Raw genomic sequence first — 24152 nt, forward strand, 5'->3', positions numbered from 1 at the left:
AATCTGCTGAAAGTTTGTAACGGTACCATAAACCTTCCTCTTAATTAAGGTTTTTCAAGGGCTTTGCTCCTGGTATTTTTGTTATCAGGAGTTAAGCTGACCTCTACCAAGGGCAGGGGCTTATTTGGGGTGGCCTGGAACATCTATGTGGTTAGTTCCCTCCAGTGTTTTAAGAGGAGGGTTCTGTTTATCAGGGTACTATAGTATGATGCTGAAGTTCGATTAAAGTTGCACACTTTACAGAGTAATCCATTGATTGCAATGGATCTAGACAGGAGAAACTGTACAGGATTTACCTATTAATCATTAGATTTTTTTTTATTAACTGAAGAGAAATTTCTATCAGTGGCTATTGGCATGGTGACTAAAGGGAATTTGGAGACTAAAGAAAATCTCCATGTTCATGCAAGGGATGGCATGTAAGGGGAGGGGAGAGAGGGAGGGAGGGTGGCATGCAAGGGAGGGGGCCCGGCATCTGGACATGGCCCACCCACCCTAGCAGAGGGAGGGGAGGGAGGGGTGGCATGCAAGGGAGGGGAAGGGAATTATTTTTGTGTAGTGGATTATTTTTAATTGTTAATTACTTTTAATATAAAGCCGGTGTGCCTTCTTAGCCAGTGTGCCTTTTAAAAGAAGCATTTCTTTCATGAAAGAATGAATGACTCTTCTAAAATGGTTGCTGAACAACATTTGTATGTTTATGTGGGGGAAAACCTGTCTTTTTCTTCAGAATTATTGTTTTATTCACATGCAAACTGAAGTTGACAAAGGGACTGACGAAAACTAAAAACTCATAAAATATATAAGAAGAACTCTGGTTGGATCAGACCAGTGGTCCATCTAGTCCACCATTCTGTCACACACAATGCTCAGCTAGTTCTTTTGGAGTTCAAACAACAGGCCATGGAGGCTTTCCTGATGATGTCATAGTACTGGTATTCAGAGGTTTACTGCCTCTGAACATGGAGATTTCCTTGAGTCACCAAATTCCCTTTAGTCACCATGCTAGTGGCCACTGATAGACCTACCCTCCAGTGGAAATATTCCACCATCCACAACTCATTGTGAACATGAACACACATGAATCTGCCTGATACTGAATCAAACCCTTGGTCCATCAAGGTCTGCTTTGTCTCAGGATCTGAAGCAGAGATCTTTCACATCACTTACTGCCTGGTCCTTTTAACTGGAGATGCCAGGAACTGAACTTGGGACCTTTTGTAAGGCAAAGCAGAGGCTCTTCCGCTGAGCCACAGCCCCTTGTCGGGGGAGGGGGAAGGCATTCTGGCCCTTTAACAGAGACTTCACATGTGGAAATGGGCAGCCAAAGTGCTTCATTGCAAGGAGGTAAATAACATCCCATAAAACCTACACTAAAAAGGCAGGACATTTTTCTTGAAGTAGTTGGCAATCCTGATGCAGATATAAAGATTTAATCAATCCATTTACTGAAATCCATCTTGACTAAGATGCCTTTAACTGGGGCACAGCGCTGCATCTGTAGCCACCTATAGCCAAGAGGAAAGGCAAGAGGCAAATATTTTAATTCATTTTAATTATTTTAATTATATCTATTATTATATTAATTTTTTTTACTTTTTTGTACTTTGCTCAGTTTTATAAGCAGTTTTCCTTTGGGGGGGAAAGACAAGATCTTAAAAAATCACAGAAAGAAATTCTCAGTCACGACAGTGTCTCCAACTTGGGCCACTGCGACAGTCTTTTGCATGTTATGCAAGGTGTCAATTGTGGTCCTGCCACTACCTGCCTTTCCTTGTTCTTGGCCCCCAGCTTCTTGCACTGCATAGCTGAACTAATCGAAGCAGAGCTGCAGAGGACCTGGGAGAGAATACTGGCCTATTTTCCACAAATGCTTTAGACAGACTCACATAGTCTTCTATAATCTCTTTGATGCCAGCAACTGTTAGAATAAATAGGAATGGCACCAAGGTGGTATATCTTCCAGTTGGAGAGACATCTGGTATTTGCTGAAAAGGAACAAAAGGAAGTTAAAATTAAGTGTTAAAGAGCAAGAAGGCTGAGCCAAAACAGACTTTGAACTGAGAATACATTTAGAAATAAATGCACATATCATAGGAAGGAAGGAAGGAAGGAAGGAAGGAAGGAAGGAAGGAAGGAAGGAAGGAAGGAAGGAAGGAAGGAAGGAAGGAAGGAAGGAAGGAAGGAAGGAAGGAAGGAAGGAAGGAGGGAAGGAAGGAAGGAAGGAAGGAAGGAAGGAAGGAAGGAAGGAAGGAAGGAGGGAAGGAGGGAAGGAAGGAGGGAAGGAGGGAAGGAGGGAAGGAGGGAAGGAAGGGAAGGAGGGAAGGAAGGAAGGAAGGAGGGAAGGAGGGAAGGAGGGAGGGAGGGAGGGAGGGAAGGAAGGGGGAGGGAGGGAAGGAAGGAAGGAGGGAGGGAAGGAAGGAAGGAGGGAAGGAAGGAGGGAGGGAGGGAGGGAGGGAGGAGGGAAGGAGGGAAGGAAGGAAGGAAGGAAGGAAGGAAGGAAGGAAGGAAGGAAGGAAGGAAGGAAGGAAGGAAGGAAGGGAGGAAGGAAGGAAGGAAGGAAGGAAGGAAGGAAGGAAGGAAGGAAGGAAGGAAGGAAGGAAGGAAGGAAGGAAGGAAGGAAGGGCTCTGAAGGAAGGAAGGGCTCTGAAGGAAGGGCTCTGAGCCCCACCCCCAAGTCACTTTTGTTCAATGGGGCTCTGAGAATGATGGAGTCAAAGAGTCTCCCAGATGCATATTACTTCTCCAACTACTTATTTTCAAAAGCCCCCAGTACACCTATCAGAGTGTGAATTGTGTAATGAACTGAACCTAGGAAACTGAAGAGGCTCCCTTTGCCCTCAGAAGGGAAGAGGAACATAAGCCATTGACTCCTGTGATTGCCAGGCAAAGTGAAGGTCTTAAATTGTCAGGCCTAGTGAAAATATTAGCAGTAGGGCTTTGTGACTTTGCTTCATCAACACCACAGTATCTGATGCATCCAACATTTACACAAGAACAAGCTGAAAGCACAACTATTCATCAGGGCTAGTGAGAAAGTGAGAACACCCTGTGAGGTGGGTAGGGCTGAGAGAGCTCAGAACTGCGACTAGCCCAAGATCACCCAGCTGGCATGTGCCAGAGTGCACAAGCTAATCTGGTTCACCAGATAAACCTCCACAGCTCAAGTGGCAGAGCAGGGAATCAAACCCGGTTCTCCAGATTAGAGTGTACCTGCTCTTAACCACTTTACCACGCTGGCTCTCAAGAAGACCAAGAAACCTTCTGTATCTGGCTCAGCATCAGCAGTCACCATGTGGAGATGTCCCTTCTGGGGCTCAGGAAGCAGCCAGCTCACTGGTTGCCACACTATTCTCCTCCCCCATGCCTACCCACCTTAAACAGGACAAGGGCAGCTCCTTCCTAGACCCTGAAGAGTGTTTCTGCAAGGGGGAAGCAGGGATTCTGCAGGCCTGTCCTGGACTTTCTCCCAGGGCTCCAGAATCTCTAAGACTGCCCCATCTATTAACTGCCCAGCAGTTATTCCTCATACCTTAACCCAGCTCACTAGTATTTCTCCAGATCTCCATATCAGGCCCACACTCAAGGCATGTTTCAGGTTTGGGGAGTGGCCTTGATACGGTTCTCTCCTGAATGCAGCACATCTCACACAAGTGCAGCCACATACTCGCATGAGCCCTCCTAGCAGAAGGCATGGAACAAAACTGTTCTGTATGCCTTTAAGCCCCACTGGGGCCAGCAACCATGAAAAAAGAATGGCACTCTTCCAGCCCGTTCACAGTTATAATTGGGTAACAGAGAGGCAAAAATGTAATTATGTAAGTGAGAGCCATACCTGCAATAAGGCAATGAAAAGGAAGAAAGCATTAGCAGCCTTTCTGATCTGCTCATACAAGAATCGAGGTAGAAATGTCACCACACTGTACTTGGCTGTGCTGTAGGTTTGCAGAAACAAAAAAAATTAGTTAAAGGTCAGTAAGAAGAAAAGCGGAGCAAGTCATTCAGTATTAAATTAAACAGGTGGCCTGAAACCAAGACTGCCTGATCATTTTAAATTAATATATGTGAACTTCAGAACCCCTCCAGCCCTACGATGCATGCCCATTTTCATTAAATATTTGATTTATTTGTGATATGCATAAATCCACAGGCTCACAAAACAGAGCTCACTGTGCAATCCTAAGCATAGCTACACCATTGACGTCAATAGGTTTAAGACAGGTGTAACTCTGCTTAACACTGCACTGTAACCTAAATTAACACATCAAACAATAATTTACATATTTTAAATAATAATCATACATTTTAAAGCCTCAGGTAAGATTCAGCTGGAAAGTGTCAACATTTCTTACAGACCCCTTGTTGAATCAATGACAGTCAGCTTTCATTTGCCTTCCAAGGAGATGGCTGGCTAGCTTCTGCCACCATGCCCTCTTCTCCCTCTAATGCTTCCATCCATTTTCCAGTATTTCTTTAATGGGTCCCTCCAGCCCTATCCTGCTTCCATTAGCCTATGGATTTCTTATGGTCTAAATACAGGTAACATGAAGCTCCCTTATTCTCAGTGAGACCATCAGGCTATCAAGATCTGTACTGTCTATTCTGGCTGGCAACAGCTCTCCTAGTTTTTGAGGAAAAGTCTCTACTGCCCTTACTACCGGATCCTTTTTTCTGAATGCAAAGCTGAGGTTCCTGCCTCATCTAGCTCTCCTTCACTAAGCCTCTTCCGCCTACCCCAAACCTTACAGGCTGAGAGAAGCTCAACCATTAGCAAGAAATGACCCATGTTGTTAGCAATGACAAGCAGTGCAGGTTTGCTCCCTCTTTTATTGACCCAAACAGCTCAGCCAATGACATCCAATGATCCTTCAAACAGGCCAGCCCATCTGTCACATGCAGGTTGCCTACCCAATCACTGCCAGAAGCTTCATCACTGTCACTATCATAAAATCACTTACTGGAAAAGTTCCTGATATGATTATGATTCCCACTGAGTTGCACCAGTATAACAAACTGGTTGAGCTCTATTTTGGCTCCAATTTTTTCAGCGATTAATTAAACTGGTATAATGCCAAGTGCGTGGAGAGTAGCGATTTTTATAGTACCTATCTATAAGAAAAGACAATAGGATGAAACCATCTAATTATCACCTAATTAGTCCCTTGTCTTGATTAGGAAAACTCTATGCCTCTTATTACAGAGATTATTGGACTGGGTGATTTCTGAAAAGATTCTAGGTCCTGAACAAGTAGGCTTTGCCACTGAAAAATTCCTTACTGTGATATCATACAGATTATGTAGGCATCCATAACCCACAAAATTCAAAATTGTTTTCAGGGAATATTAAAGAACAGAGGGCCTGGATCCAGACTTCTTGCAGGAGCACCTTCTGCCATGTAGACCAGTCCAGGGGCTGAGGTCACAGGGGCAGGCCCTGCTGGTGGGCCCTTCCCCCTCTGGGGTGAGAGCCTGCAAAGAGGACTTTCTCTACAATAGCCACCCCGCCTGACAGGCACCAATACAATGCACTTTTGGTGTCTGGTTAAGACCTTCATTTTTGTCCAGGCATTTAACTGATCAATGCCATCTACTCCGATGCCATCTACTGCCATCTGATCAATGCCATCTACTGCCATCTACACTGGGCTTTTTTTGGAACTTGCCCTCCAGCTGCACCTGGGAGGGTTAGGGAGGGGGTGGATGAGGTGGGGGGTTAATTGCTTTAGGCATGTTTTCAGGAACTTTTATTGATGTTCTTATCGTAATGTTTAATTCATGCTGTTTTTATTACAATGTTTTATTGATGCTGTTTGTATTGTAAGGTGGGAAGAATTTTTAGATTGTTGCAACCTGCCCTGGGATGTATTTGAAAGGCGGGCTAGAAACCAACTCAATAAATAAAATAAAAACATATTTTTGCACTAGAAAATAAATATCAACATAATTCTCTCCCTCTTAAAGCAAACTCTACCGGATGCCTTAAAGGCTGGACTCCCAGTAATTGCAACTAAGGAACTGATATTTGCTTGCTCAATAAAACCATAACAATGCATTATAAATGTAAAAGATAAATTCAGGACCATGGACAGCTCTCCCTCCAACTGTGCCTCTCATGTCTTCAGCTGCAGTTTACCTGCACTGTGGAGATGCTGTTGAAAACAGCATCCCTCCATCAAATTCTCCCCTTGTGTCTCACAATATGTAGGAACAGTCATCCTATATGGACAAGACATCATACCAAGAGGTGGTTAAGAAAATGCATCTGCGGGCATCCAGTCATTATGACTGCATAATAAATGAACAGCACAGCCCACTCCTCCAGTTAGCAGCTGGAGAGAAGCACAACCAACGGTTATGTCTTAGAGGCACCAATTTACTCTCTGTGGTGAAATGTAATCAAACCCCACCAGTTTCAGATGTGATGTCTTCCGGAAATCTGTGAGGTTACAGGACCATACATATCTCAGCATCTAGTTAACAGTGGTAAGTTAGCCAGTGGTAAGTATGGAAAATGCTTCAAGCTTGAGGACCCCCCCCCCAAAAAAGGCTTCTTAGGTTGGAAGGTGTCATCTGTACACAGCAGCACGGTAGGATACACACAATCATATGCACCACCAAACCCAGCAAATCAGTTCTTTCCAACATCAACATTACATTAATTTTGACAAACCAGGGTTCCAAATTTGGAGGGGTTTTTTTTTTAAAAAAAAAGGTGATTTAATTTCTGCTTCATACTAATGCATTACCTCATTATGGCTAGCACTATAAACAGTAATGAGAAATTGTTATTTGTTATGAACTAATCTGTTTGCTGTGCCATGCAAGCTTCTTCTAGTTACCCTTAGAGAAATCAATGGAAACTATTTTGGAGTTAATAGAATGTGGTACAATACTATAATACCAAAGTGGATTAATGTAGGCTTTTATTGTTCCCTGCAAACACTTGCACATTCTTCAAGTTGACCAGAATCAATTTTATATTGCTCAGCTTCAATGTGAGAGTTACAGTCCAAACCTTTAGTGGTTTGTTCCAAAGACAGAGAACTGTGTACATACCAGCAGCTTACAGATGCTATTTCCTCACTGCCTCACTCTACATACAAATGTAGGAAAACTGCTCATACAAATGACTGCTCTTACAAATGAAGTCTGCAAGAAACTGGACCAGTCTATCTCTATAACTCTTATTTTTTCCAAACAACACTAACAAATCTATTATATCACGCATAGACAGGTTAGTCCCATCCCAGACAGACTTGGGATCAGAATACTGGAATACGTGGACTAAGGAATACATCAGTGAGAATCCATGTGGGGAGGCTGCCCTCTCCCCAACCCCTACTCCTAGTAATTGGACAGGGGTGGAGGGAAGTATAATATTGCTAACTGCATGTACTTTCAACTATAAACATTAACTGTGTGTACTTTTAACTACAAACATTAAAGAACTACTTGTCCTTGTGTCAAAATCTCTCCAAAGGAGAAAAATTATCCTCATGAGGATAATGGCTTCAGCCAGCTTCTTCTGTTGTGCAGGCACTCTGAAATCTCCAGAGCCGTCAAGTCACAGCTGACTTATGGCATCCTCAGCCAGGGGTTTTCAAGATAAGTGAAAAATGAGGTGGTTCACCATTGCTTTCCTCTGCAGAGTCTTCCTTGGTGGTTTCCCTTCCAAGTACTGACCCAGTTTAGCTTCCAAGATCTGATGAGACTGGGCTATACCAAGCCACCGTTCCTTCCTCTTACATGCTGTCAAGTCACAGCTGACTTGTACCAACTCCAGGTATTTTCAAAGCAAGTGAAAAGCAAGATGGTTTTGCCATTGCCCTCCTCTGTAGAGTCTTCCTTGGTGGACTTCCATCCAAGTACTGACCCTGCTTAGCCTGTATCATTCCACCTTCCCTTCCACTCATACACCATACCATTTAAGTTAGAGTGTGGTTCCAATTGTCAGTCTCAAGTATCCTAGAATGTTATCACTGAAAAAGCACTCCAATCAGATTATTTCTTTCTTGTTTTCATAACCTTTCTAATATTCAAAGATGTTGTGGGTCTAGAATCCACATGAAAATGTCACATATCTTTTAATTAGGACCAACTACAATTACCAAAACCACATGTATGCTCCACACACTCCAGATTTCTCCATTTGTCAGAATATTTCAGAGGGGGTGGGGAAAGAAGAATAACATTGCAAGCAGTGATCTTAAGAACTGCTCCTGCAAACATCCTGTATAAAACACTGGGCAGATCTGAAATGGTGCTGGTGTCAGATTGTAATTTTGGCCTTCCAGGAAGAAGCAAAAAATGGAAGACCAAAAACCAGCAGCTTATCAAATCTATGGGACCCTTAAATTCTTTAGATGGCTCAGAGCAGACGAATGTGGCAGTCTTAGATTCAAGTATTGATAACCAAAGAGAAAGGAAAGACTTAAAAGGATCATTAAAAAAAAAGCTTGCAACACAAAAGGCCGCAAAACTAAAGGCACTGTGTTGGGATTAAGCCCTGCTGAATAATTTGGAACTTACTTCCAAGTAGACCTTCCAAGCATTGCTTTCATAGAGACTGATTAATCTTATGTGAATCAGAAACAAAATCAAGAAGATATCAGAATAAAGATAAAAAGGTGGAGACTAAAATATGGCAGGAAGTTTAGCAATTCACCAATCACTGCAGCCTCCTTAGTCATCCAACAGAAATTTAGAAAACATCATAATACAGAGGATGCCAGTTTAAACAGAAAACTTTTGTCTTAATTCGGACAAATGTATACAATTTCAATAAACAATTTCAAAAGTCAGTGTAAGATAAAGGAGTCAATTTCAGAGGGTTGCAGTATGTTTAATTATTTTTGTTGTTGATTCGTTATTCCAACCCTGTGTTAGGCAGTAATTAATCCAATTATCATTTTAATTAACTAATGTTGCTTAATAATCTAATGATATTGATGGTTGCTTTAATCATCTTCTGTTCTACCGTCCTAGCCTAAATCTGAAAGCAGCCTGAAGTCAGGTTGATTCAGAGTATAGCATACGAGCAGGTATATGAATCTTTTCAGCTGTTTTACATCCATAGTTTAGCAAGGGTTGTTGACTCCCTGATAAGTCATTCCAGGGGCTGGACCTACCACAGAAAAAGTCTGGTGCCTTTCTACAAAACCAGATCCTCAAATTTAAAATACTGGAGATGAAATCAAAGAACTTGCCAAAAAAAACTGATCTGGGGACTTGATTCTTAGGACTATTTCACAGTTGCATGTGTAACTATCAAATGACTCACCTATCCAAAAGATGGAGATCTTGACATTAGCTTATTCAAGCTTATTCTAAGCTTCTCACCTTCTGTCTTAGAGCTGCACCTGGTTGTGTCTACAGCTATAGGTGGAATATCATCTTCTACTCCAATTGCAAAAAGCATTATCAAAGAGGATATGTGAGTTAGATGAGCGTGACGTCACATTCCCATTGAATAGGTCCAGTTCTAAGAACTAAGATAATTTAAGGATGATTCATGCCCATCTTTGATCTTCATAACACAAAACGATGCATACTTTTGAGCAAAGCCAATGTTACGAAGGACTCTAAAATGGCTGGAATATCAGTCAGAAGAAAATCTTCATCCTTAGGAGTTAGCCTTTCTCCAGCCAAGTGGACTGGGGGCCAGTGTACCAGAAGTCATGAGAAGGTCTGATCCCTAGGATGAATTCTGGGCCTCTCCCATTGGGAAACAAGAAAGCTGAAGCAGGATTTAGACCTATATAGCCCCTTCCAACTCTATAATTCTATGATAAGGCCACTTGTTTGTGCTCAGTTTTGCAACCAACCTCATACAGGGCACTCAGGAGACGGCAAAATAGAATCAGACTGAGGACCAGATGCAGATTGGCAACATTGTTTTAAATTATCATCTCAGTTTTATCAGTCTAAGGCTGATTCCGCATGGGTCAAAAACAGCAGTGTGAAAACAGTGTGAAAATTGTATAAAAGGGTTTAAAACGGGTTCACACCGTTTTCACACCACTGTTTTTGGCCCATGCAGAATCAGCCTAAGTTTATCATCACTCTCCATTTCAGATTACTGGCAATTCAGCCTCAATGCATGTAAACAGCAGCACACTTTTCACTCTCAGCTACTTACCAGATGATTATTGAGAAGGTGGAAAGAAATCAAAATATTGTTGACATATTTTCAGCAATGAGTCATTTGCAAGATACCCTATGCTGCAGACTAGTGGCATAACAATGTGTGAACAGAGCTTTTTTTAAAGAAAAAATTACCTAAAGCCTTCTCAATATCTTGCTGCAAGGGGCAGAGCAAGGGGGAACTGTGCCCATGTGCACCCTGCACCCCTGCCCCACCTCCATCCACACCGCCTTGGAATGCCCCCGCCAAGCCCTTGCCAAGCCCCGCAGGGGCGCACCTCCGGTGCAACGCGCAACCTCCTGCCTCCTTGGCACTATGCCACTGTCTTGCTGAACACATAATTTCATCCCTGGACTATTCCAGAATAAATCTTGTTGAATTCATCATGCAGCAGCGGAATGAATGAATCTTTATTTGCGATTAACAACCAGTAATAAAATAATTAACAAAGGGCCCAATTCCAAATTTTTACAAACAGGTGAAAAGTTAAAATATAAAACTTATTTTAACATTCATCTAAAAGAACTGATGGTCTCCTATCCACTTGCTTTCCTGTATTTATTTACTAAAACACAAAACCGAGCTACATTACTGGAAATTCTTTGGTCCTTACCCAGCAGCAAATGTTGATCCTTACCCAACAGCAAATAGTTCAGCTGTTACCAGATGGAAGGACTTTTCTGGGCAGGAGCTCACTGTGTGGGGGGAGGGGGACTAATTTTCTCCATGACACGAAGCAAAGGCCCTTCCTAGCAACAGTCTTGTTACAATCTGCTTCCAGACTAACAACTACTATCACGATCACCCAGGCTGCTGAATGTTTTATTTGCTGAGTTTTATGCTGATTTATGCTTTTTGTTTTTTTATTGGCTGGGTTTTTAATTGTTCTTAATTTTAATGATGTTTTCTGTAACATTTTCATGCTCTGTTCTTATTTTATCATGATTTACATACCCCATGGTGAGGAGCTGCAGTATTGCAGTCAAAGCTCTGCTCATGAGCTAAGTTTGATCTTGACTGAAGTCCATTTCAGGTAGCCAGCTCAAGGTTGACTCAGTCTTCCAATGTTGGTAAAATCACACACACACACACACACACACACACACACACACACACACACACACACACACACACACACACACACACACACTGCATATACAGTATATATTACATATAGTAAGACTTGAAAGTTCAGGTTGGGAAAACATGCTGGCAGGGGCTGATGGGAATCATAATCCACGAACATCTGGAGGGTCAGTTAGACACCCCTAATCTGCAGTCTCATCCTGCATGTAAAATGCCTCTCTGCTTTAAGCCATCCACTTCTGAGGGTGCAAGTGATGAAATGTCATGAGTCCTGCCACCCCGGCCATAAAAGGTTTTGTGTTCAAAAGGTTCACCTTGACCATTATTCAGGTCCTGTTCCAAAATAAAAATTACTAGAACATGAATATGAACTTTTAAAGGATTTAAAAAGTGTGAGGTTGGCACAGCCATAGGGGCGAGGGGGCTTTCATATGTCATATATCAAATCAGAAGAATGAAAAGCACGGAAACTGCTAGCTCCATATTCCAAGTATGTACTTTACTGAGGACTGCAATTGCTTTGAACAGCGTACAAAACAGTTTCGGGGGAAATCAATTCCTCCCATTTCTATTTAAGGAAGTATGTTAATAAAAGGCACTCTGGAGTGTTGTTTGAAACTTCAGTGGAATCAAAACCTAAGCAATAAAGATGTGATTTTAAGGCCTTCTTCTGGCACCAAATTTTATTACCATCTTTAGCTAATGCTGGTCCTGCATTTTTTTGGGGGGAGGGGGGATTTGCAATGTAAAATGATAGTAGTTCAAAAAAGATTTATGAGCACTTGAGCACTTCTCTCTTGGAGAAAAGGTGTAACAAATCAGGGAATGGATGGTCTCCCTAAGAGTAACTCTATGGATGCAACTGGTGCTGGTTCATAGTTGGAAATGAGTTGAGGGAAGGACCATCTGGCAAAGACTTCAAAACAGCAAAACAGCTATCATCAACATCATCATCATCATCATCATCATTATTATTTGTTAATGAATTTAATAGGCTACCCATCCCCTTTCAGGCTTGAGGTGGCATACAACAAACATACATACATTTTAAAACAACAATAATATCACAACCAACCCAGTTACATCATTACATTTTCCAAGAAAAAATACAACAATCCAAATGGCGAATTCCTTGTCAATTTTAACAAAATAATAAAAACCTACCATACCACTGGAACCAATTTAATAATTGATCATTAATAGTTGACAGTACAATCAATACAGAATATTTTAAAAAATAACTTTCAAAAGAGTCACAGCAGCTCAGGGTAATGTAAAACTAACCCATCAGTAATTAAACTTCTAAAAGTCAAACAGCATGATGCTAGATGAGCCTAACAGGCCTCCGTACCATTGGTGCCATCACTGAAAAGGCCTTGCTGGGTGTGGCTACCCACTGAACCTCTTGGCAGTAGTTATGCAGTAGTTATGATAGGGCCTTACTGGATTACTTTGTCATGTCAACGAACTTGCATGTAAGACCTTCATATGTCAAATTATCTCATCATGCACTGATTTACAAAAACGTTATTTCCTGAATATCTGTTGCCTCTTTTGCTGGGATTTTATGAATGAAGTGGTACTCTCTCTCTGCTTCTATGAATGTGGGAGAAGGGTTGTTGTTGAGCCACAGTCAGCCCTAAAACACAGGCTGTTTCCACATGGCTTTTTTATGGCGCCCTGGGAACGGTAAAAACGCCGTTCCCAAGGAGCCATTCGCACAGGCGGCACTGCTGCTAAGCAGCAGCGCCGACCTGGTGTCGCTCCCCCTCCCCCAGGGCGGCGTCAGGCCGCCCTGAAAAATAACCCTTTAAAGGGTTGTTTTTCCCGCAACAGCGTGTTCCCGGCGGCGCGGTGCGAACAGCACCGCCGGGAACACGCTGTTTCCCTTCCCCGTCCGACTCACCGTGTCCCCGTCGTCGGCCTGCTGGCCGTCGAAGCCCCGCCCACGCTGTCCTCCGACCCCTGGAGAGAGCAGCGTGGGCGGGGCTTCGACGGCCAGCAGGCAGAAGACGGGGACACGGTGAGTCGGACAGGGAAGGGGGCAGAGGCGGCTCCATGCGGAGCCACTGCCGTCCAATCGGCCTCTTCCGAGGGCCGCCTGCACATCGCAGGCAGCAAATGACCTCCGTTTTACGCTGGCAGAATTCTTGCCGGCGTGGAGGCGCATCGACGGCCGTGCGGAAACGACCACAGCAACTGAATGCTGCCAATTAACAAGTCTATATAAATTAAATGCCATCAGTCTGTAGAGTGCTGTTATTCCATAGCAATAACAAGCCTGATCCTCAAATTCATACAAATATGGTCACCACAAGACAGTTTTTACTATGTCTGCTATTTAGTCATTTAAGATAAAGCCAACTGCCAGATATTCTAATTTTGGGGGGTGGGGAGATTCATTGCTGCTCTAGATAATTGCTGCTCTAGATATTTTTAATCAGAGTCCTGTCAAGAATGGAGAGTTTAAGTTCTGCAATAATAGGGATGCAAGTAACAAGATGCCTTGATGTGTTTGGATTTTAAGTGATCGTGCTGTTGTTTTGCATGATTCATTATTTTAAAATCTTAAGCCCCTTTGAGTTCTGCGCTCCAGGAAAAAGTGATTAAATTTTTAAAAATGTCAATTTAGGGTGCTGGCATTTGAATGCATCCTCATCTGATGACATCCAGCATGTACCATAGAAAGGAGAAAAATTAGCTTCCCATTGAGTAGTAAATAAGTGCCATTCCCGACCATGGGAGCCCATACTACAAGCAGCAGCCACTCAGATGCTACATTTGTCATCTCCAACTACCCAGTAACTATGTGGCTGTTCCCTTCCAGTACACTTGTTCTATTTCCATTGTTGACACAAACATATTATTCAAGGAATGCAGTTAGGAAGACACCTGAAACATGTAGAGTCTTGTCGGGTTTATTTGGTCCTCTGCCAAACCTTGTAAGTTTACAATCCTCTTATGTATTAGCTGACACAAGGAAATGGCCCTTCTAAAATCCAAAGGATTTTTCTTCGGTTACAAAGCATGGCACTGAGAAGTTAATCTTTTGACAAAGTGTGATTTGTCACAAACGGAGGGTTCAGAAGAGCCATACAAGGACCGAAGTATTTTCCCACAGCAGAAAAAGCTAAATATGGTTTTAAAGCCTAAATCGATAAGCCTCTCCCCCAAAAAGCAAACAAAAATTTTGAACCACAGAAGTGGGGAAGCACAGCACAAATATCATATAATTCTGACTGAGTATTTCACAGTTATTTACAAGCAGACAAAGCTGAAACACAGCACTGCACTGAACTTATTCCGTGCCCATTTTAAACCCTACAAACTGACAAGGTTGCATAATTTCTCTTCTGAACTTTTTGCTATTTTACATAGTTTATCCTTATTTTCCTATAGCATGCAGGTGATGTATATGGGGAAGAATAATAATATTTTATTATGCACCAAGTTCTTTAAAGGAACACCATATGTAATTATGTGTAACCTATAATACATACAAACAATATTCACTCATAAATTAAAATAGACAGTAAAAATTATTTAAGACCATCTTACAAGTATCAATGGCACTTAATCTCCAGCCATTAGAAACCTTATTGCACAGGTGTCAAACTCGTGGCCCTCCAGATGTTATGGACTACAGTTCCCATCATCCCCTGCCATCATCATGCTGGCAGGGGATGATGGGAACTGTAGTCCATAACATCTGGAGGGCCACGAGTTTGACACCTATGCTTGAGACTCCTATTTTGCTTCCCCCACCCCCCAATGCTTTCAAGCACATTGTTGAAATGGTAAGGACTAGAAACTTTGGCTGATTCCACATGGGCCAAAAACAGCAGTGTGAAAACAGTATACACCCTTTTACACCGTTTTAAACCCTTTTACACCATTTTCACACCGTTTTCACACTGCTGTCTTTGGCCCATGCGGAATCAGCCTCTGTTTATGGAAAAGTGGAGGTTTCTATGAAACTGGTATCCCGGTCTGCACTGTGCATTTTCCCACAATCCCCAGGAACAAAACAGTCCTGCTGACAAATATATGGAAATATATGGAACAGTCCTGCTGACAAATATATGGACAAATATATGGAACAAGTCTCTATCTCTGTACAACTTAATGCAGCAGTTTTGCACATCATTACCCGACATCTAGCAACAGCAGCTATTTACTCGTATATCCATGTAACTGTGTGAAGTTGGCTTACGAAGGGAGCTTTGACTCTCCAAACTTATACCCTGAAAATCTTGCTGGTCTCTAAGGTGCTACACGACTCGAACCCAGCCGACCTACTGCGCAGCGTCATGGCTGCCGTCTGCCTTGCAATTAAAGTGGTTTGTTAGAACACATAATCCTGCCCTATCATCAACTGTACTGAAGTACACAAGAACAGTCAAAAAGAAGTAGGCAGATCCAACAAGTCAACTAATAGGAGAACATTTTTTTTAAGTCCAGCATAACACATGTCAAACTATTCTTGAGAAACTATATAAATTACCAAGAGGAACATGTTTTCTACAACAGAATATGCGTGTATTTTTTTTTGACAAGCAGTTTCGACAGAATCTCCTTGGACAGTGTCCTCTGCTAATTGCCTCCTCTGACTTTCTCTCAATGAATCATGAATTTGATGAAAAAGACTTTTGGTCAGAAAAGTTTATGCTACAGTTCTAGCGTTAGCCTTTTCAAGTGTCGCAAGACTCTTTGTCAGTAGTACTCGGTATGCTTTGTACCTATAATACCCTGGGTTTTTCCAAGGGGAAATGATCTAGGCCCGTGGTGGTGAACCTTTGGCACTCCAGATGTTATGGACTACAATTCCCATCAGCCCCTGCCAGAATGCCATGCTGGCAGGGGATGATGGGAATTGTAGTCCATAACATCTGGAGTGCCAAAGGTTCGCCACCACTGATCTAGGCTGTAGCAGGCTTCAGTAGGACTTCTGCTGATAATTTGGAGAACTGCTACATGAGCAAACAATACTGACTGGGACAGACCTGTGCTTTGATTTTGTATAAGCAACTCTACATACTCCTTAGTAAAAGAAAATCCTGCACGGTTCCTCTGTCCCTGTCAATGCCTACACAAACTCAGAACTGAATTTATTCCTACCCTCTCAGAGATTGTTTACTTTCAGGAATAGTTTCAATTGTAAAATATTTTACACTGGTGAATATACACACTGGAAATCTTGAACTCCAAATTCCAATGACCTCAGTTCACCTTGGTTTCTCTTATTAATCAGTTCATAGCCATAATAATAACCCAGATTTATTCTCCTTTCCACACCCAGTGGGTGGATAACCTTTTCCTGGTTAATTTTTATAGGACTGACACAAACTGAGCAGGGTTACTTTCGTTACTCACTGAAGTGGATAACCGCTCCCCTCCACAATGACTGTACAACCTAGTAGTAGAGCAGTGTGAACCTTGTAAATTTTAAAAAACAATCTGTCACACAGACAATAGTAGAAATACTGTTTGCTCTTTCTGTAAGAGAAACTCTCTAGAAAAAGTGACAGGATTTGAATAACATCATCTGTTACGAACTGACAGCCACTTAGAAGGACTTATGAAGCAGAACCACCATGGCAAGGCTAAGCAAAGAACACAACATTGTGTTGTCAAAGGCTTTCACGGCTGGAATCAACTGGCTATTGTGGGTTTTCCAGGCTGTATAGCCATAGTCGGGTAGTTTTTGCTCCTAACGTTTAGCTCGCATCTATGGCTGGAATCATCGTGCAATTGAAACACATCATGGATGTAGGCAAAAAAGACCATAGCACAGCACAGAAAACACACAAGAGTCAGAACACTACAGTGTTTGCACCGTGGCAGAGAACAGACATCATGGTGCAAAGCTATTGTTAGAGTATCCTTTTGGGAGTTAGTCTTTCAACAATATTACTAAGGAATAGCTCAGCAACTTCTGCAAGATAATGAGGAAATAAAAATTACCTGAATGTCACAAATTAACTCTTTCCTGCCCTGGCTTAGGCATGGGAGTGAGCAGGTGTAATCCCTCTAACAGCAAAGTTTCTACCCCAAGCTTTCTGGCTGTTCACACTACAGGAGAGGGAGTGTCTTCAGCACTCTCACTGAGGTAGTGGCTCACATGAAACTGAACTCTGGGAGTTCAGACAAGATGTCAGACAAGAGGCCAATGGCCATGCTGGCAGGGTGCTGATGGGAACTGTAGTCCATGACCAGCTGGAGCACCATAGATTGGCCACTTCTACTCTATTGTACCCCATCATCACTAAACTCCCTCCTCTCCCCAAACTCCCCCCTCCATAGGCTCTACCCTCAAATTTCCTGGAATTTCCCAAGCTGGAGTTGGCAACCCTGGGCACACAACTAAGGTTCCAGGTCCAATTACTGGCAACTTCAATTACAGGGTGTCAGCCACCACAAAAGGACTTCTCTGAGAACAACTGCCACTCAAAATCCACAGCATTGAGCTAGTTGGTCCAATAATCATATTCAGTATAAGGCAGTGTCATATGTTCATAATACATTCGTATGGTGACTGATCCCAAACAGGTCCACAGTGTTTGGCATCTCCACACATTCTCCAGAATACAAAGTTGATGTATGGGGATTCACACGCTTGTCAAGCTTCACACAGCCAACACCAGGGGCCAGGCAGCATCAATTGTCATCATGAAACAGACACTGATCACACCAGCATCCCTAGCATAACTATTGACAGACATTATTCTGATTTCTAGCTTTTTGAATGATGGACACTGGTTGCAAGCAAGTGTTCTTTCTCTAAAAGGACAAACAAAGTTGTGTTTTGGTCTCCTGATAAAAGTGTTTTACAGACAATTGAGCACAGGAGAGGGGGAATAACAGCCCAGAAATAAATACAGAATTGTATGTATTGTCAAAGGCTTTCACAGCTGGAATCAACCAGCTGTTGTGGTTTTTCTGAGCTGTGTGTCTGTGGTCTGGTAGCTTGCGCTTCTAATATTTTGCCCTCATCTTTGGCTGGCATGCCTCTGAAGATGTCATATCCGATTCTTGTAACATGCAGGTGGAACATTAGGCGAAAAACTATCAAGCTAGAATCAGTCACAGCAGGCCTGAGACTTCTGAAACATGTTACGATAACAATGGAGGGAGCCAGAGTTTATTCTATATGGAGCTGAGCATGCTATGTTCATTGTTGCTTAGAATAGGTTATAATGTTACATTTACTGATTCTATGTTATTGATGTTAATGTTTTTGATGGTTGTTATTTATTGTTATGATTATTGATATTGTAATTTTGCAGCTGTTGTTCACCGCCCAGAGCCTTTCAGGGGAGGGCGGTATATAAATCTAATCAACCAAACCAAACCATCACCACACAACCCACAGGATTACTTGTAAAAACCCAAAGCCTTTTTCTTTAAAAGAAGCTCCATAGCTTCAGACATAGCTTTCTGCATCACAAGGTTATTCTTTTTTCACTAAACCCTGTATCACATTATAGCCTGCAGAAAAAACAATCCGGGACCCAGTTGTCCTGCATTCCATAAACTGGAGGCATAAGATACATTTCATGTTATTCAGTTTCCTTCCAGAAGCACTCAAGCAGTTCAGTTGGACAGCCAGCACTTTTGTTGTGGAAGTGCAAAGTGGTCCTCTAAATACATGCTGGCACTTTCAGAGAAGGGATGGTCTCCATTATGTATATCATGACACATTCTGGCAATGAGTCAAAGAGCCTTCCAGCAGTGGGCTGTGTGCACAGTGCTCTCCTACTGATCAGATAGCCTACGCTATCAGTTTATGTAATGTCGATTCTTCCGTAAAGGGACGAAGGGAGGAACTGATTGGAATTAGTGCAGTAGTAGGATTCAAATAATTTAACAACCGGTTCCGGTGGTGGGAATTCAAATAATTTAGCAACTGATTGTTTACAAGCACAATTTTAACAACCGGTTCTGCCAAAGTGGTCCTAATGCAGGGGTAGGGAACCTGCGGCTCGAGAGCCGCAGGCGGCTCTTCTGCCCTTGCACTGTGGCTCCATGAGCCGAGCCGCCGGCCCCATCCTTGCCCACCCTGCAGGAAGCAGGGCAGGCACACCAACTCCCCATGGTCGACTGGGCTGCGCCACGGGCTTCCCCTCTCACGGGCGGGCGCTTTCCCGGTGGCCGGTGAGGCCGAGCCGCCGGCTTCATCCTTGCCCGCCCTGCAGGCAGCAGGGCGGGCGTATCCATGCGCTTCTCAGAATGAGCGGAGTAAAAGGTTAAAAAAAACTCTCTATATATAGTGTTATCTTTATTTTAAATGTCAAAAATTATTTGCGGCTCCAAGTGTTTTCTTTTCCCGTGGAAAACGGGTCCAAATGACTCTTTGAGTGTTAAAGGTCCCCTACCCCTGTCCTAGTGTTATTGTCTGTTACTGTTTTCAGCATTAAACACTATATTCACCCCAAAAAATGTGTTTTTGGTATGTTTTTTGGAGTGCCTAGAAAAGATTAATTGGCTTTACATTGATTCCTATGGAAAAGTTTGCCTCGGTTTTCATCAGTTTCAGTTTTCATCGATTCTTTTCGGACGGATTACCAACGAAAACTGAGGTTCCACTGTAGCTTAAAAAGTATCAATGCAAACATTTCTATGAAGAACAACCTTCAAATCAGCCTGATAACATCAAAGCAAATCCAAATGCTGACCTCACTTTGGAGGTAACCTGAAAAACTGACCTTCTGCTCTCCTTGAAGAGTATCCCAAAATCTACTGCTTAAATCCGAAACTTCTCCAAGTTCTGGATACAGCCACAGGGCAGATCCAGAAAGGCAATGAGATCATGATCAACATTGCTAAGTTGTGACAAGTCACTTTTTAAACACATTTCCAACTACAGATTCAAGTCACAGCAAGCAGCAAGTAGCAGGAGGAGGAGATGAAGAATGTGAGGATGCATGGTAGGGAAAATCCAGATTTTCTTCTGCGTGGAGCACACGGCTCAGCAGCAACCTACTTTCCACTATGACCATAGCCCAAAGCAGAATCTTTGCCATAAGTACTGCAACTTGGGACAAAACTCCACATTTCACTACATGCCCCAGGCAGTAGAGGCAGAGGCATACCACCCAGGGGGACATATGGGATCAAATGTTGCCGGGATGCAGCCATTAATCACGTGGGGGGCGGAAAATCACCCCAACACCCCTCCTCCTGATGGAGACTTTGAGATGACCTGGTGCAAAAAAAAGTTGTTTGGTCATGGGGAGGGCAGCCGCCCATGGGGGAGGGCAGAAAACTCAGATTTTGCACCGGGCTACATTTTCCTTAGACATGGAGTAGAGGCATCTCCAATCCTATTGGTAGACTAAGTTGGGGTAACTGAGTTTGCAATATTATCCAGTGGCTTTATTAACTCCTCATTCTAAAGGGCAATGAATCCACCCACAAAACATACAAGAGCTGACCAAGAGAAAAGGGGGGAAGCTGGATTTCAGGGATGGGAGATAGTTACCAGTCTCAAAGGAACACTCAGGGAAAGCAGAGCCAAAGGGGAAATAGACCAGCATTTCCAGGAGCAAAGGAAAGAACCCACAAGTTGGGGCTGAAGGATAGACAGAACATCTAGAACATACACACTATGAATGGCCAAAGGACCAATAATTATACCCCAAAATGGATCCTGGGGTGGTATGAAGTTTGCTGACAGGAAAGCCAGAGACAAAAAACTGATTGCTTCTTCAGGGCTCCAACAAAAAAGACAGGAGAGGGCTAATAATATGTCATCAGGACCCAAGAGAATGCCTGGGCTTTTGTTTTGAATACGGATTGATTGCTAAGATGGGTGCAGATAGGGTAAGTAATGCTGCGCTAGGAATGTTGACTGAATCATCTCAGGGTGACACAATGGAGATTAGCTAGCCCCACTGTCCAGTCAGGGGCAAAGGGGAAAGTTGAGTGGCCAATTGCCTTCCTGCCACGCTTGATACACAAGATGGATCCCACAACTCTCTGAGAGGCATCCATTTGGTAGGGAGAAGTGTCTTGCTTTTATGCCAGACCTTGGCCCCCATACCATCATGGCACCTCTCAGTAGGAGGAGGGTCTGACTGCTTACAACTAATTCACAGGCTAACCATGAGTCAGAAGTGTCTTGGCAGCACTTAACGTACACATACAACTCTGCTTGGCACTGCACTGATTCTTACAGGTCCCATCTGACCAGTGAGCTGCATATACTCTTACCTCTAAATTATCAAGAAGTATCTGTTTCATGAAGCTAAAAATACAGTACCCATAGCTATGGCTCCCAATATTTATAAGTTGTTTAGACTCATCAGGGGCTTGTTATCCAATGATCACTACAGACCCGCTTGCAACATTCATCCATCCCTCTTCCTCTGACTTTCGACCAACTTGGATACAGAGCATGGCTTTATACATTTTGCTATTCCCTGGACACATCTGTGCTTGAGATGTGTTTTTAATCTCAGCATCTCTTCTGCCAGGAAGTCTTTTAAATCAATAATTAAAACAGCCAAGGCAAGTTTTATTTTTGCTTGGTAAAATAAACAGGAGATGCCCTGTGGAAATCCAGTATAAGGACTTCCTCTTACTAGACTTTAGAGCCAATCACTCTTTCCCTCAGTCCAACTTTCCTCACATAGTTCTTGCTGAGGATCCAATGGAAGACGGGAGAATGACGTAATAAGTTGCTTTGAGTCCCCATTGGAGATAAAAGTCTGGTGTAAAAGCATGTAAATGAAATAAAAACTTGTTTTAAAAAAGTTTTGCGGAATTTCAAGTAAATATTGTTGCAAAAAAAATCTCATGGAGTAGAACAATCTGTATGGAGATCAGATAAAGAGGATTCTAAATCTATAGACATTTATACTATAAAAAATCTGATAATTTAAAGAGGCAGCTGTCTCTGTTCAGTTAAAAAAATAACTCGAGGAGGTGTTTATTCCTGAAGCATCATTTCCAGAGAGCATTTCCTTTTCGTTTTACCAAGGAAAAATAAAACCTTCCTTTGCTGTTTTCATGACGCAATAAATCTCTTGCTATTGAAAACTATTCTGCAAACTGTATAAATCAGAATTGTTCACGGGGGCATTTCTATAAAGGGTACAAGACCATCATAATGTAACCCCTGTGTAAGAATGGGGTGACCCAGAAAGGGGTGGAGTCTGAACAGAAGCAGAATGCTGCAGAACTCATGAGGTTGGAGGAAGCAAGGCTACCAGGCTGGGACCTTGATTGATTTTATTAAGCCCTTAACACCTTGTTTAAGGTAACTGCAATGTTGTGGGGAACTAGTGGGAAGGGAGTGTATTTTTTTTGCTATATTGTAAATGTTAGAATTTATTGTTTCAGGGTTTTTGTGAATGTAAATAGTGAGAGTTTTCTGGGAACCTTCATCATCTTGAAGCCCGTTCACCAAGCCTCTGAAGTCTTCAAAACCAACCACCAGCAAAGAAGAATTGGACTTGGCAATATCAGTAGACTGTAAATAAGGACTTGAAAATGCAAACTTAACAGGACTGCAAAGTGTAAATGTTAAATGTTTTAAAAGTGTTATTTGTTAAGTGAAGTAAACTATTCTGTTTAAATTTGGTTCTTTGCAACTCCTTCCAAGTACTGCCCCACAGAACCCACAGAAAGAGGTTACAATAACACAACGCAGCACATGATTGCAGTCTTTTCCTCTGTTTATGTGATATATATATATCAGAGCCCTTTGGGGGTGAGCGGTATAAAAGTCTAAATAATAATTCATCATCATCATCATCATCATCATCATTATTATTATTATTATTATTGGGCGCCATCTCAAAAACACTAGGGCAGCACTTGAAACATCTTCAAATTGACAAAATTAACATCTGTCAAATTCAGAAGGCAGCCCTGCTGGGATCTGCACGAATACTACGCCGATACATTACAACTTCCTAGGCCTCTGGGTGAGACTCGAATTGTAATGAAGGCCAACAACCAGCTAAAGATCTGGCAGCTGTGAAATCTACAATAATAATAATAATAATAATAATAATAATAATAATAATAATAATAATAATAATAATAATAATAATAATAATAATAATAATAATAATAATAGACACACACGCACCCAAAAACACATTTTTGTCTTGTAGTTATGGAATGGTATGGTATAGCCTAATATCACCAGATCTTGAAATCTACGTAAGGTTGGTACTTGGAAGGGGGACCACCAAGGAAGACTCTGCAAAGGAAGGCAATGACAAACCACCTCTGCTTCTCACTTGGTTTGAAAGCCCCATGCTGGTGTCACCGTGGGTTGGCTGCAACTTGACACCAGATATACAATTACATTCTTCTTTTTTAGCATTGTTTATGACAAATTTTGTCTAATACTTTTTTATTAATATGGGTCTCAGTGAGAAAAGCAAGCTATAAAAAAAGTGAAAAACCACAAAGCTCCTTTCTGTTAATTTTGTTGGAACAGATGAGCATGGCAACCTTCTCTGGGGTTTCTAAACTACTTTGGGGTGGAAGGTGAGGAAGCATTACAAATAATTTAACAACCAGTTCCAGTGGTGAGATTCAAATAATTTAACAACTGGTTGTTTACAAGCACCATTTTAACAAACAGTTCTGCCGAAGTGGTGCGAACCTGCTGAATCCCACCACTATTATAGGCATCACAGCAATGATAAAAGAGCACCATGGAACAGAACTTTGGGATTCTTCAGCAGCTAAAAAGGTGAGGCATCTTCTAATTCCATTAATTAGCATGTAAAATTGGAATAAGTGAACCCCCAAAAGTTGGTATAAAAGCCAAAGTTGTACATTTGAAACAAAACTGAAGGCATATAGAAAAAGTAAAATTATGTATACAGTTTTAAGGACAATGGAAAACACGCACCTCCCCCAGCCGAAGGATTTGTGCAGGAGTACATATATTCAAGGAGTT

At 42.2% G+C, this 24152-nt stretch overlaps 1 protein-coding gene across 5 annotated transcripts in view; it reads right to left on the minus strand.

Moving 5' to 3' along the window:
* Positions 1 to 24152, minus strand: part of ATP8A2 (ATPase phospholipid transporting 8A2) — a 432694-nt gene that overhangs the window by 350365 nt on the left and 58177 nt on the right. For 4 of the 5 annotated variants that reach the window (XM_048492830.1, XM_048492831.1, XM_048492829.1 and 1 more), the window contains exons 3-4: positions 3836 to 3935; positions 1890 to 1988 (exon numbers count right to left, since the gene is read on the minus strand). In XM_048492830.1, the coding sequence (XP_048348787.1) occupies positions 1890 to 1988; positions 3836 to 3935 (199 nt within the window). Of the gene's footprint in view, positions 1 to 1889; positions 2007 to 3835; positions 3936 to 24152 lie in introns of those variants that run through there. The other variant, XM_048492833.1, reaches the window with a different exon arrangement.

Source organism: Sphaerodactylus townsendi, linkage group LG04 (genome assembly GCF_021028975.2).
Source record: "Sphaerodactylus townsendi isolate TG3544 linkage group LG04, MPM_Stown_v2.3, whole genome shotgun sequence".
Lineage (NCBI taxonomy): Eukaryota > Metazoa > Chordata > Lepidosauria > Squamata > Sphaerodactylidae > Sphaerodactylus > Sphaerodactylus townsendi.